The sequence below is a fragment of the Semicossyphus pulcher genome, unplaced genomic scaffold (assembly GCF_022749685.1).
Source record: "Semicossyphus pulcher isolate SPU_LCO1_2020_fin unplaced genomic scaffold, fSemPul1.0.p SCAF_11, whole genome shotgun sequence".
In the NCBI taxonomy this organism is placed as follows: domain Eukaryota; kingdom Metazoa; phylum Chordata; class Actinopteri; order Labriformes; family Labridae; genus Semicossyphus; species Semicossyphus pulcher.
In genome coordinates, this window is record NW_027211615.1 from 27,582,884 (window position 1) to 27,598,011 (window position 15,128).

Sequence of the window (15,128 nt, forward strand, 5' to 3'; positions counted from 1 at the left end):
GGTCAGGAACTACTGAGAGGGGAAGTTCTCGCTTATGCTATTTCTTTTCTCTTTACTTGTACCCCTCCGTGTATTTAACAACTTTTTTATTGTATTTATTCTATATATGTGGGTAAGTGGTGATTTCTGTAGCTTTTTGGTGTCGAGTAATACACCGGGACGCCCCCCTCTTTTTTACTGTCGATGGTAGCGTCCAAACGTCCAGCTGATTGCTTTGAGTACCGTTCAATTATTCCAGTTCAAACTGAGCCGTTTTGTTTGACTTATCGGAAGGATTTCTAGGCCGAAAAGGACCGAGTTCGCCATCTTTTTTCACCGACTTGTGGACTTTAAAACAAAGAGAACATTTATTTTTCTTTCAAACTTGAATGTTGGATCGTTTTTCCTCATTGAACGACCAGGCCCCGGACTCATCCCCAGCCTCGCGTTTCCACATCGGTTTTTGTTGGAAGTCATGGGAGACACCAGTGAGCGAAGCAAACCTCCGAGTCTACCTCCCCGGTGTCCCTGTGGATTTTGGGGGTAAGATTTAACCCTAATATAAACTAAAACAAACATGTTATCTTAAACTGAAAGGTAAATCCGGATGAAATATGCTCAACGGGTTGAACTAGTCCAAACCTATTGTTGTTGTTCTGTTGTAACGTTACAGGCCGAGGGTGGGGGGTTGGGAAGTTAGCTAATAAATAAACCTCCCAGCTTGAAAACTAGCTTCATTTCCACTGTTTTCTTAAAATTTAAACCCACTTTTATCATACCAAATCCCCGCTTTGACATAAAACCGTGTTATATCGTGTTTTTAAGACGTTTTGTCAACCAGGAGGTGACGTACCCGAGATCCAACATGATTTATTGCCAGCAGGTTCCTTTTAAACCTGCCCTGTTTTCTTCAATCACCTCGAAGGAAATCGGCAATAAAACAATTAACATTTTACTTTAGTTAAACCCTCACACGAAGATGTGCTAATACAACAGTTTTTGACTTATTTTACACCCTTTTTACATTCGGTCTTGTCAAGTGGTGGATGTGTGTTGCATACCGGATGTGATTCACTGATGTCTCCAGTGTTACCCCATAGGATTTTTTCTTCTATTTAAATCCTTCATGAGAAACAGAGGACTTTGAACAAAGACATGAACATATACACTTTTAAAGAAAGGACAGACTTATATGAAACATTTTCAAAATCAGAAAAGCATCCGTGAGTGTGTTTGAAAGTATTTGAGTACAACATTTTAACAGGAATAGAGAGAGAGGGTGTAACTTCATATTCTTTAGGAGCACAGTCCAACTTACTTTTTCAAAGCTCAGTGTGAACAGGAGCTACAGCTAATGTTAAAACGTCCCGTGTCCTAACATTGTTAATACTGTGTTTAAATGTAAGTAAAGAGCAGAGGTAGAGTTTGCATTAAAGCCTAAACAACATATAATGCTACATGTATACATCAAACTACCCGAATGAATGGCTACTAGAATGGCCATGGCAGCCACTCTGATAGTTCATACTTTATTTCCATATAAATTAATAATGAATACAATAAATAGATCTGTAATAGGGATACATGATAAAGTATTTTTAAGTGATATCCAACATGCCGATATTTTCCAACCCTTTTTTGCCAATTACCGACTTTGATACAGATATATTAGGCACCTGTTTTCTTCTATTTTAGAGGCTCACTAGCAGATACAGAAATAACATAATACAGTGCTTTTTAAAATGTGCACATTAAATGGGCAATATAGGAAAACTACTCAAAACTTGTACAAAATGCCATATTTATTTGTTTGTAACATTTTCTTTTCTTTTTTAAGGAAATCATCGAGCATTTAGACATAATTAAAGCGTTGTTATATCGGTGGAAAGCATCGGTAATCTAATCATCTGTAATGTTAGGATAGGAAAAGCAATAGCCCCAGAAGGCTGAAAAATAAACACCAGGGTGTAAAATGTATGTTAAAATTCAGATATAGGCCTATTACATTGTAAGTTTTTTATTTTTTGAAAATAGAAGCTGATTTATTTCTTCTTAGATTTTCGGATACAATATGTTTTTAGAAAAACATAATCAAAATGCATTTTAAAAACCTTAAGTAACATGTCTGGAACGCATATACCCACAGCAGTAAATCTGACTGTAACAGGAAAATGAAAGTTAGCTACACTCCCTGAAAGCAAATTGATTTAGAGAACAGTTTTTTATTAAGTAAGCTGGAAAATACTTAACAAATTTAAAGAAACAAAAATCAAACTGAGATGTAAAATCATCGTGATGGTGTTCTCCTCTAAGCTGCCTCTCTTGAACAAGTCGTCTGGTTGTCTTTGGGGGCAGTTCCTGTGTTGGTTTTAGCTCAAAGATTAAGCTCGGTTTCATTTTGCAATTGATTAAAAAACAATCAGAAACTTTCTTAAATAGGCAGCAGTGATGTGCATCTTCAAGAACTGGGGGCAAACACTGAAATTACACAGTACACTGTCTCTAATGCTTGCGATCATTATGTTTCTGCCAGTTAAGGTAGAAATACAACACACAAAATCTCTTTGATGTTTTGTAATTTTACAGAAATAAAGACTAAAGAATGAGGAGAAATGAGGGTCCTAAAGTTAAGTGTATTTCATTCAAAAAAAGTAATTGCATTGCCACATTTAAAAACAGTCAGAATGACTACATTGGAAGTTGTAGTGTTAATTGTGCTAACAAACACACAAACGTGACCGTTTCTCCTTGTAGCCGTGTTTCAAAGCAGCATAGAAACAGATAAGATTACTGTTATCTCACTACGGGCCTCCATAGGCAAACTTTCAACCCTTGTGATACTTGGATAGCAGAGATGTTATTGATGTAAGGGTGGAAACATGTTACTCTGTTGTCAAGTACAACCACTAAGACGATACCACCCTGTTTGGAGGTATTATCAATACAGACATCGTCACATTACATTTGGTTGCAGAAACAGTTGCTTAAACCCATCCCCCGACTACTACCTTCATTTTGTGGTGTCCAGTAAGCAAACTGGGACCAGTATACCCACCTGTCATTGTCAGGTGACAGAAATGGCAGTGTTGTGTGTGTTTTACAGCCCCTGTCTGCCTCGGCTCAGAATAACACCTGGCCGGGGGGCTGCTGGCTGTGCTGTCCCACACAGGCTCTGCACACATGTCACTGAAACTCAAGGCCTCTTAAAAACAACTTGAATGAGGGTACTGTAGCGTTTTGAAGGAGGGAAAAGCATGGATTATCGCCGCTAACCCTGGCGGTATCACTTTAATTCATCTCAATACAGTGTTTTTTGCATTAAAGGCATTAATATGGTTAATTAAAGGTAGAAACTGACTGTTACAGAGTGCTAATACTTGTTTTAAGTCTTCAATCAAAGTCTACACCCGGTGAATTGTCCTGGTATAAATACTCCTCTTTGTTGACATTGTGTCATACTTTCCTCTATGCTGTCTGCCTCACATTGGTGATGGATGGTGGACGAAACAGTAGAAGCACCTTTTCTAAGTCTGTTTCTCAGCTCTATAATTATAGCACAAATATGAAGCTGACAGATCAGGGTCGGCTGCAGTCTAATCAATTATAACTTCGCCCAAGGCCCGTCTTTCTACCAAAATTTCATCGCGATCCATTTAAAGATAATGACACATCTTGAAGTCACACAGATGCAGCGACTGTAACAACATCTCCTCCTTGGTGGAGTCAGAGCCAGTCTGTGCAGACTCGTCCTGCTGCATTAGTCACATTGCTCCTGCAGGGACAATGATCTGAATAACCTACGGAGTTCCAGCCTTTGACACCATTGACAGGGCTCACAGCGGACAGGAGCGGCTGCATTGTGGGGGTGTGGACATTAAAGAGGAGTCCAGAAGGTGAGGGAAAGATGGGACTTACCTACAGGGAAAAGGAACACCAAGAAGGAGGGAGACAAGTGGATACCAGATACCTGAATTTGCTTATCGTTCATCACCACTACTTACCCTTCATGGATGTGATATTCTTTCTGACACTGCTGAATGCCCTGGCTCACGTTTAACCCTTTTTAAAACATTCACTAATGAATGCAGATAATAAATGCCCCAGAAGTTTCTCTTTGCTGGTGTTGAAATAGCAAACACTATTGCCACCTCTTGAAACTTGAACCTAGTGTAGTGTATACATCATAGCTTCAGTGTTGGGATTTTATTTGGTAGCTTATTGCCAAATTATTGACCGTTTTATAACTCTGACTGATGTTACTACTACGTGTAAGCTCCACACTGTCGCCACTTTTTTTTTGGAGCTGTGAAGAAGAGCTGATTTCTACTTAAACAAGTAGATTTTTGAGGGCTCGTCATTATGGTATTGGAGCTGGAGCTGCAACACTAATCGATTATAAACAGTCTGTCAATTTGAAAGTAGAACTGTTCAGCATTTCTGGCATCCAGCTTCTTTAATGTGAGGATTTGGGGGGGCTTTTATTTCTGTTCTGTTCAGTAAAAGAAGAGTCTTTAGGTAGAAGACTGTTGGTTGGTCAAACCTCGGGCTTTCAGATATTAACATGACGATGAATCAATTATAGGTTGGCGTGTCCACAGATACCCTGTCCTGCATTTGAGGCTGTATTAGAAGCATTTTACTCAAAGCACTACCAGAAATCTGATGTTTAGTGTTAAAAGACTATAAATAAGTTTTAAAAATTTAAGTCGGCAGAGGTTCAACAGCCGATTAAACTCTCCTTTATCTTATAGGGCTGCACCATTATGACCAAAATTATAATCACGGTTATTAATTCACTTTAGGGACATTTTTTTTGTGTACTTTCACATTTAAATAAACAGAGCAACACTTTTAGTTCCATTTTGTGCTACATTTTGGGTCACGCTGCACACCGTCTCTGTTATGGATGTCTGACTTGACGCTGGACGAGGACGGGGAGTAGTAACATTCTTCCTCTCGGCCTTCATACACTCATGCTGCACTTTGTGCAGTTTTTTCAGCTGCTCTGCGGCACAGACGCAGGTTTCATGGGCTCTATTTTTTCTTTTTAAAGAAGTTATCTTGAAGATCTCAGTTCTGTTCTCTTTGGCGGCACCTATGGCGATAAACGGTAATTGCGGGAGCACATTTCCCAGATATCCAGACAGTGCTGCATGTGTGACGTCCATGGTTGGCTTTTCCTGGCTGACGGTCGCTTTCCTTCTCAGACTGTTTGCTTCATCTGAGCGTCGAGTTTGTTTCTTTTTCTTTGGATTTTCACTTCTTGTTGAAGTTGTATCTGTAGTCATCCATCTTTTCTTTGTTTGTTCAGCCATAGTAGATTACTGTTTACTCGCAACACTTGCAGACCGAGAAAGCAGCCGCTCCGCCTACCCTCTCTGGCAGACCAACCACTGCTGGCTGATGGAAAACGCGTCACTAACTGGGCGCCGCTTGGGATTTTTTTCCACAAAAGTCGCCACAGACACCCAGTCTGTAATACTGCAAATGCAAAGGCTTTCATCAGTGGGCCATAGGCTCGATTACCATTGTGTTAACTCATTCTGCGATAGAGACTTGACAGACATTTATTTAAATGAAAATCCTCGAGATTATTACTTTAACATCACTCGCCCTAAACCTGAAACACCTCCAGACAAGCGATGACGAGCCGTTTCAGGGGAGCAGCTCTTCGTCTTCTGTTCCAGACGTTTGACTTTAGTTTCTCCGACCGTCTCTGTTGTTCACTCTTCCACTCTAAACTGCCGCTGTGAGGTCGGCGCTCATCACATGACATGCCGGCTCCCCCAAAAGTGAAGCCCAAACCTCTCCGTCGCGGGAAGAGGAACTCACGATCAGGATTAATATTAGATTAATTGTGCAGCCCTTTCATCCTGTTATTACAAACAAGGGTTTTTTTGACTTAAGGTCACAGGAAGTTCTACACTATGCCTCGTCTTCATTGGTTGTCTCATTAAACTGTGTAATAATGCTGTCCCTGTGTCCCCGTGGTTCTCTACCACAATACCGCCATGGCAAAAACGTTTTTAAAATCCTGTGTTTTTGTCAAAAATTCTCCAAGGCTGGCTAACTGTGCAGCCATGACTGAAACAGGTGACTGACAAACAACTCTGGCTTTTACAGGACATAACTCTGTAAGTGAAACCTGCATCTCTTACACATCCACCCTGTTCTTCCTCAAGGCAGGCAGTAGCATTTTATACAGCGTAGAGAAGCCAAAAGTCAAAGGTACGGTGGCCATTTTAGGACATATTGTAGTACTGTCCTTTTTGTAATCTTCATCTGGCCTTCGTCACGCTCAGCTCCACTCTGTCAGCCTGGGTTGTACTTTGATCTTAATGCTAGAATGATACGAAGACGGTTTCACACTGATGGGATGTAGCTTCATCATCCTTTAAAGATGCATCGTTTGTTTCTGTCACTTGATTTGAGTTAAAATCAATTCAGAGAAATCACAGAAATCTCCCTGAAAATGTGGCAGCAGATGGAGTTGATGAAAGGGGAAAAAAATGATGACAAAATGACGGAAAATTAATAAATAATAGTAATATGAGTTTGTTACAATCATACGCTCCTCCTGTCAGGGATTGTCCCCGTAACAGCCGTTTGCTTTCCCGCCGTCTGTCGTTTCCTGTCATCACACCTCGGACTTATCGACACAAAGGCCCGATTGCCAGATTGACAAACACAAAGAAGGGCAGCATGGATGAAACATTAGGAGCGCTTATGAAAGATGTTATGGTTGACACTCTGGACATGATATAACTGAGATATTGGATAAAGGGGTCGGGTCCTTCCAGTGTATGTTACAGAAGCAGAAACATACCACAGTCTTGTTTCACTGAAATAAACTTCATGCTTTTGCAGAACAAATTGTGCTCCACATTATTTATGATGATCATGTGCTTAATTTCTTTGCAGATTCTGATTTTGTTTCTTCATCGTCTTTACATTTGCTGTCAGAGGAAGTTCATGTTGTGGAAAAGGTTGTAATTAATCTTCTCACCTCTCTCCTCAGGTCCAGTAAAACCATGAATCTCTGCTCCAAATGTTTTGCCGGTAAGTGAAAGCACAGAACAAGTGCATGAAACAAAAGAAGATGTGGTTGAACAGAAACGGCAAAAGTTCACTCTACTATGCAGCTGGGTTAGAAACTAGTTAATAAAACAGTCTCCACTAATAGCCGGGTCCAGAACTATAACTGTGTTTGTTCTTTGCATACTTTTCCCCCTAAATACATGAGCTAAGCTGCTAAAGTCACAGTAGTTACCACTTCATATAAAGACTACCCTTATGAAAGAGGATAACAATTTGTAAACTGTTGAACTAGCTTACTTTAACTTCTTCTTTAACTCGCTTTAATACATGTTAGCTTCATCATTTGTTAATAAGTCACTGGCCTTTAAGATGGATGGATGGACTTTATTGATAAACTGGGAAATTGTGGCGTTACAGCAGCAGGTCACGACCACTGCCAGCATCTCTCAAAAAAATTGGCTTTCAAATATTCGATGTGTGATGCTTCCTGGGCAACAGTCCTCCAATCCAAATGTGTCTATAAAGCACATTTAAGAACAGCAAAAGGTTGCTGTACAGTCAAATACCCCTTTCCCACCAAAATTAGTGCAGTTTTTTTCAGATCCTCGCTTATAGATGCCGATTGTCCTTTTTCCCATTGCCAGTGAAGTATACTCCTTTCAGTCTCTTTTCTGCTGCGTCACCGTCTGATGTCACAAACACGCCTGAAACAGGGTTAGTGAAGATGTTACGGTGGTTAGGTCTTTATAGTATCTATCACTCATTCAGTCTGTTTATCAAACACGGCGCCGACAAATTTGGAACGATGTTCGATGTTGCTTGGATGGAGACGGGCGGAATTTGTAGCTTGACACGGGTTTGGTGTTTGGCGATAATTACCTGTGTCTACTGCAGAGTCATTTGCCCCGGGTCTGAATGCCGATTGTAGCCTTTCCCACGAAGCAAAAAAGCTGGGTGTTGGCAGGTTTTTTGACCATTGTGAAAAGGGGCTAAACATGAAACCCATAAAAGCCCAATTTAGGGACAACATGACAACAAAACGGTGAAATGCGTTAAGACCAATAGGAAAGAAAAAGGATTAAAAAGGCAGCTCTCATGCAGAGCCAAAAGTCAAGGAATAAAAGTGCATTATGAGGTTTGATTTAAAAACAGAGTGGGGGACAGCCGGACATGTGGAGGCAGAGCGGCCACAGCTTTGGAGCTGCGACTGAAAAGGCTCGGTCACCCCTGAGCTTCAACTCTGACCTCGGGACAGCCAGAAGCAACTGGTCTGTAGATCTGAGTGTCCTTGATTAAAAGATGTGGTTCTAAAAAGTCTGAGCGATGGGTTGGAGCTGGTCCATTTAACGATTTTATAAGTCGATTATAACATCTTAAAATCAATCCTAAATCGCACAGGGAGCCGGTGAAGGGAAGCCAGGATAGGAGAGATGTGCTCACGTTTACAAGTGAACGAGCTGCAGCGTTCTGAACTACCTGCAGGCGAGTCAGAGCCACCAATGCACAAACTGTAAAGGTCCTTAAATATTGTGCATTGTGTTTTTAATATTTATAGTCTCCTTAAAGTCTCTTTCATATATGACAAAAGGAGTGCTGTGTTTTCAAACCATTTCTGTGTTATGCACAAAAATAAAAGAGGATTCCTCGTATATCTAAACCTACTTTACAATAACACTGATTCTAAAAATTGTTGTTTATAATTGTTTAATAATGATTTATAAATGTTTTAAGCCTCACTAATAACCGTGTAACAAACCATTTCTGGATTCTCTGTAGAGGTGGCCTCGGGGCGTAGAGGTAGCATCACACACGTCAGGAAAATATGTAACAAGGTTGGGAGAAAATCAGCTGCCAAGGCTTTGCGCTCCTGGTCACTGGCAGGTGACCAGCTGCCATTTGGTGTCCTTTTCTGTTCTCAACATCTTGCATAAGTTATATTTGAGATGCAGCAGCAGAACTTTAGATCTGCATGACAGAAAAAAGGGAAAGAAGCAGAAGCAGTGGGGTACGCTTTATATATCTCGAGTGGTTCATCAGTAAAATGTGCAAGAGTTGGACCAGGTTGGGTCTCTGCGTGCTTATGATAAAAATCTATTTAGATTTCCTGTTTACAGTTTCCTGTTCCCCACCTCTGATATCGTCTGTGAGCGTTACCTTTAGCTTGTATCTTTTCAAATATTTATACAGGAAACCGTTCGACTTTAGGCAGAACAGATCTGCACGCCAGGAAGAAGTTTACAAGAAGAAAACTTCACACACAGCTAGCAGCAACTTGAGGCTAGGTGTGCCAAGTGATTTCAGGTAGGAATGCTAACAGTGCTAAGAAGTCATTCTAGGAAAATGGAAAGACAAGGAAGAGTCTCACTTGTGAGTTATGTTTCCACATTCCCCCGTTTAAAGGGCCAAATCAGACCAATCAGTCTTATCCTGGGTGCCTCATTCAGCCGTTTTTTATGGATCCCCTTTGATGTAAAAGTTTGCACAATAAGACAGATGTCTGACCGAGGAAACATGCCCAATTAAAGTTAGAAAATGTCAAGGTATGCATGAAGTTTTCTCAATGAGTCCTGCGGTCTGGTTCAGATGGATGGGCTGAGGATGCACTGCAGCCTCTGTCGGTGTCTATGGAAACTAGCGAGCACGGCAGACAGCGAGGACCTAAGGGCCCGGCTTTGAGTCTGGCATCACAGACTCTAACAGGCTCAGAATAGACTCAATACACACGAGTACGGAGCCAGAGCAGAAGTGGGTTAGTCCACATGTGGAGGAGAAAACTAAAATGTAGGCTGACCTCCCTCACCCTCCCCGGAGGAGAGAGAGAGTGAAGACAATATCCTCGTGGATCGATAGCGTCTGAGATTATCAGAGTACAGAGAGGTCTGAAGTGCAGCTCAGACGTCCAAGGTGATCATGTCATTCTCTTACGAAATCATGTGTCAGTTGGAAAAGTTAACTTCTAGTCATGTGGTTTTAAAACTTTAGAATTTGGTGCATTAAGTGCTGTAAAGACTTCAACATCTTACGGGACTTTTTAGGGCATTGCAAGTTTCTTTATTAGACGGAAGAAATCAGGAGAGAAAGAGAGACTGCCACTAAAGATTTCTTTGGTGCTGGTTAATCTGCTGAAAACATTCTCTTTTCATCTATGGATCATTTGCTCTGTATGATTCAATGGTTTGTTTTGTTAGGCAGTCCAACCCCAAAGATATTCCAGTCTTCATCAAAGATTAAAGCCTCATTTCCTCTGCGTGCTACTGCTCGATTCAACTCACTTAGAAACGTTTCAGTTAGCGGAAGTTGTGGTTCATACCTGGTAGCTGGTAATGTTTTGGTGCCTCGTGCAGGCCACTGATTGGTCCAAGAGAATCACGCCCCTGGAACTAGAGCCCTGCGCGGGACTGTTTTTGTAATCCCGCTCCCGTTGGATTTCTGACCATTCCTCTCCCGTCCTCTCCCATCCTCTCCTGTCCCGCGGGGAATAAACGTTATTTTATTGTTTAGTATTAATAAAGAGAGGCGCAATGTGCACACCTGTTGGTAATGACATAATTACACATTAAACTTAACACGTAGATTAATGTGTTTATAGAATTTTGCTGAATGATTGTCGTACGTTTATGCGTAACCATGGCAACGCCAGTGCTTGTGTTCAGTAGTTCAGTCATGAAGGCAAAGAGGACAATCTGTTCACCTGGTGTTTATTCTTATTAAACAAGGTTATTTCAGACAGTGTGATCATTCATATACATAAAGGGACTAATTTCTACGATTTTCCTCCTGCAAAAATCCTGACGTTTATTATTTGAACGCCGGCTCCCGCCCACAGCAAAGTTTAAACCGCCCGCTCCCGAGAGATTTGTGTTGGCTCCCAATCCCAATGCAGTCCTCGACCTGGAACCACTTCACAACCCCAGAGAAGGAGAGAGAACGAGGGGTTAGCAAATGTGAAGTGATCAGCTAATGCCAGTGCTAGCTTGGTTAGCAACGTGCATCTCTACTTCATAGGAAGTGGGATATTTCTCACAATAGTAGTTTCAGTTAGTGCAAAACTTTCAGAAAAAATGAACAGCAGTCTGCTTCTGCACACTTCCACAAACCTGTTATTATAGACTTAGTGTCAGATGTCCGGAGGTTTGGGATGAGCAGCTGTATTTCTGCTCTACACAATATACACAGATGCAGAGTCCAGATTTCTTCCTGTTTGTGGTTCTTCCTCCCTCTCTGCCATATATATATATATATATATATATATCTGTTTCTTTGTCCTATTTTTACATATCTTTGTGCTTGCTTCTTTGCTGTCTTTCACCACAGACATCCAGAAGAAGCAGCCAGGGGAGGACTGCACCTCAAAGCCCATCCAAAGCACCGGGAGTAGCCAATCGCCAGTTTTCAGTAGCGAGACGAGCAGTAGCAGTAGCCAATCCCCTTTGTCGTCGCCGCCCTCCAGCTCCGAGCAGCCGTCAGCCGAAGAGCCTTCGCCCACGTTTCCCAGCACGAGGGAAGGTAAGATGGGAGAACACATGTTTTCACACTCAACAGAGGTCTGCATTTCATGATATCCACGTAGACTGTCTATTATTCATGTTTTTAAATCCTTTGGGAGAGTACAGTTAGAGACAGAGTAAACACAAGATAAAGCTATAGTTTGCAGTCGTCTGAAGTCTTTAAAGTTGGACCAGCGCAGCTTTCTCACTCTCACAATAATCACAGTAAAGAGACATGTAGCATTTAGTCATTTTCTGAGTACATGTCCCTGACATGAATGCATGGTATCTTTATTTTCCATCTGCAGGCGTGTCGTCCACAGAAACAGCCCAAGGCACACTCTGCACACCCACAAAACGTCCACGAGAATCAGGTACAGTCGGCCCCTTCTTCTGCCTGTAGCTCTCTGTGACCTGCTCCAGTTTTTAGCGCTAACTCTAAAACCTGCCGTGTGCTTTTCCAGCGTCGGGCTCGGAGAGCGAGGCGACGCCAGAGAAGCGGCCGCGGACAGACGAGAAGGAGGGGAGCGGCGAGGAGGCCCGCGGGACGCCCAAGCAGAAGAACCGCCGGCGCTGCTATCGCTGCCAAACCAAACTAGAGCTGGTGCAGCAGGAACTGGGCTCCTGTCGCTGCGGTCAGTACCAACACATGAGCGTGGCTCTACAGGCCGCACTAACCTCCACAGTCACACCTCTGATCTTAGTTTTACACACTCGCTTCCCCCACTGTGGTGGAAAATGGTTCAGACACAAACTCAGCTGTAGTTTTTTATTAAATTTTTTTTAGGTTGACCTGAAAAACTCAAACTACATAAAAGACAGCTTTTAACCAGGCCGAGGCTTTATTCTCTCGCCAGTATTTCTTTTTTAGAAGCTTGTCTGTAATCGAACTGTGGTGAAAAGGGCCACCAACGAGTAAAGCCGTAATAATGTATTAATGAGCCCGTAATTATGTATGACAATGTTTGTTTGGTGTCAGTGAGTTCTGGATGGAGTTTTTATTACCCTCCCTTATGAGTTAATAATACTGTATTTAATTATGTTCTCTAAACACACACTGGAGTTACAGGGTAATATCGGTGATTCAGGTACTTTTTTCGACCTGGGCCCATTTGTTTTGCATATTTGGGGATTAATATTGGGTACAAAAACTTTTGTAATGCTCCAGTAGATGCAAAACAGGCTGTAATGGTTGCATGCTATCTTGGGACCAAATGGACGAGATTTAAAGGGCTAGTTTGCAGTTGTAGTTTGCTCTGTGCCTTTAGAGGACGCTATCCGCTTCTCCAATGGGCCCTGGAAAACCTCCGCCAGACGACGTAAAACGCGTCATCTGGCGGAGGCCAGGGAGCTCGCTAAACTTCACTTCCTCAATCTAGGACGCCCGCCTCCAATGTCATGTCTTGTTCAAAATCGTCAGGTTTGAAATGTAGACTGCAGACCTGAAGAGTTTTTAGACGATCCTGAGCCGTTGCTTGCAGCGAAAACGCTCGTATTTCACTCCAGCGTCTCTCGCTGGGCCGTCCCTTTCAGAGGGAGGGGCGCAATGCATGCTGGGTGTTGTAGGAATGAAGAATGGGTAAGACCACAAGCTGTTTGTTCAACTATCTCCGCAGCTATGGCGCCAATTTCAAATGTAATTGCTTCTATTGATTACAGAGAACACCAGCTTTGACTGATAGTGGCTTTTTCCATGGGTGCATTTGTCCTTTAAGTACCGCATGTTCTGTGAAAGTGCTTGTTTTTCCAGTAAGATGTAGATCCAGTAAGTCTCCCTCTCTTGAGACCTATCTGTAATTTAAATTAGAGGAAGATGCATTTCTTTTTTAAAACCAGAAACTCTCTTTGAAAGCCACCAGACTCCATCGACAAAACCAGTGATTTTCCCTGGCAGAACATGGGAGTTGCTGGTGTACGACTTTCACAATTGGTTCATTTTTTTGTCAAATACTTTATTTAAATTGAATGAACTATTTAAAACAGTTGAGTCACACAGTAACACAAACAAACTAACCAATAATAGCAGCATTAGACCAGCATATGCAGGCGAAAATGACTGTTTTTGTCAATGGAGTCTGGTGGTTTTGAAAAGATTTATGCAACAGCTCTTTCTGGTTTTAAAAAGAGTCTTACCTGAGCAAAAAAGGTTATGTCTGTACAATACATTTTACCAAATTTTGTAAGACACTTCAACTTAACAATATGAGCCTGCAAACTGTAAAAAATAAGGATGCTTAATGGAAGAACCTTGATTGGTAATATTTGCCCCAAAGGATTATGTAGCAGCCATTACAGCCTGTTTAGCATTTGCTGTCTGAAACGAGCTACAGGAGCAATTCAAAATTAGTCATAAAAAAGAGGGTTGTTTTTCCATGCTTGTGTTTGGTAGGATAAAGTCATTGATGCTATATTTTCTCCGATACTCAGCCGGAGCAACAGAGCATTTATTGGGGTCACTTCCTCCCTCACCGCTCTGCTTTCTGTTTCCCTCCCAGGCTACGTGTTCTGCATGCTCCACCGTCTCCCCGAGCAGCACGACTGTCTGTTCGACCATCTGGGCCGCGGGCGCGAGGAGGCCGTCCTCAAGATGGTGAAGCTGGACCGCAAGGTGGGCCGCTCGTGCCAACGCATCGGGGAGGAGTGCTCCTGATCGGCCACGCCACGTTGTGACCCGCCATCCGTTAGAGATGAGGCGCTTACAAAAATGAGGAGGAGGAGGAGGAGGAGGAGGGAGGAGGAATGACAAATGGGGTTGATGGGTGGGAGGGGAAGGGAGGGAGGGAGGGAGGGAAGAAGAAGAGGAAGAGGAAGAGAAGGAGGGAGCACGGTCTTAACATCCTGCATCTGACCCGACAATTCTGGATCTGAGCTTGACGCCGCCCTGTTGATGTCCTGATTTCCTGCGAGGAGCGTCTGTTAGGACTGTGGACTCCTCCGTTCAGGGCCAACAGGGGGGCCTGGTGGTCGCTCGTTCAGTATCGCATGTTCACACACACAGCCTTAACCCAACCCCGCCCCCCCCCCTCAGTCTTCAGAGAAAGGACGCCGCAGAGATGGATCCAGTTGAGTCGTACATCATGCCACAGTTTCCTCCTCTTTGCTCTCGCTCCTTTTGTTCAGAACAGGAAGTCATGGAAGACGAACTGTTGTAGCGTTCGGCTGAACTGATCCGCTTGGATTGTCATTTTTTTGTTTTCATTTCTTGGTCGCGGGTTGAGGGGTCCAGCTCTTTCCCACGACCACTCCTCAGGTCGTCATCAAGGGGTTGGAGTATCAAACCTGTAGCCCCGCCTTCCTCTTCTTCTTCTTCTTCTTCTACTTCTTTTTTTCTTCCAACGTTTCGGTCCACGTGCAGCATCACTTCCCGTGTTTTGCTCGTGCATGGAGCCGGCAAACAGTGTATTTGTGCAGGTTTGAGTGTGGTAATGTGAGGCAGTTCAAGGACGCTGTCATGGTTTGATTAATTTTTTTTTCTCGTGTGGCCGTCATGGTGATTAGCTCCGTTTTTACTGCTTGACCACGGCGTCGTGGAGGACAATACAGCCAATCCCTGCCTCTGCTCACATGGACTGTTGACAAAACCTAAAAATAAATATAAAAAAATAAAAACCACACTAATGGACA

General features: G+C 42.7%; 1 protein-coding gene across 2 annotated transcripts; it reads left to right on the forward strand.

The window, feature by feature from the left end:
* The first annotated feature begins 257 nt into the window (after positions 1 to 257).
* Positions 258 to 14,211, forward strand: LOC138585104 (AN1-type zinc finger protein 3-like). Of its 2 annotated transcripts, none has more exons than XM_069657353.1 (6): positions 258 to 522; positions 6,998 to 7,038; positions 11,332 to 11,523; positions 11,813 to 11,878; positions 11,969 to 12,139; positions 14,000 to 14,211. In XM_069657353.1, exons 1-6 carry the CDS (start codon positions 455 to 457, stop codon positions 14,152 to 14,154), a joined length of 693 nt encoding a protein of 230 aa, XP_069513454.1. In that variant the 5' UTR covers positions 258 to 454; the 3' UTR covers positions 14,155 to 14,211. The 2 variants fall into 2 exon arrangements, with proteins under 2 accessions (XP_069513454.1, XP_069513455.1); XM_069657354.1 differs by lacking the exon at positions 258 to 522 and adding an exon at positions 6,013 to 6,113.
* The last annotated feature ends 917 nt before the right edge of the window (positions 14,212 to 15,128 follow it).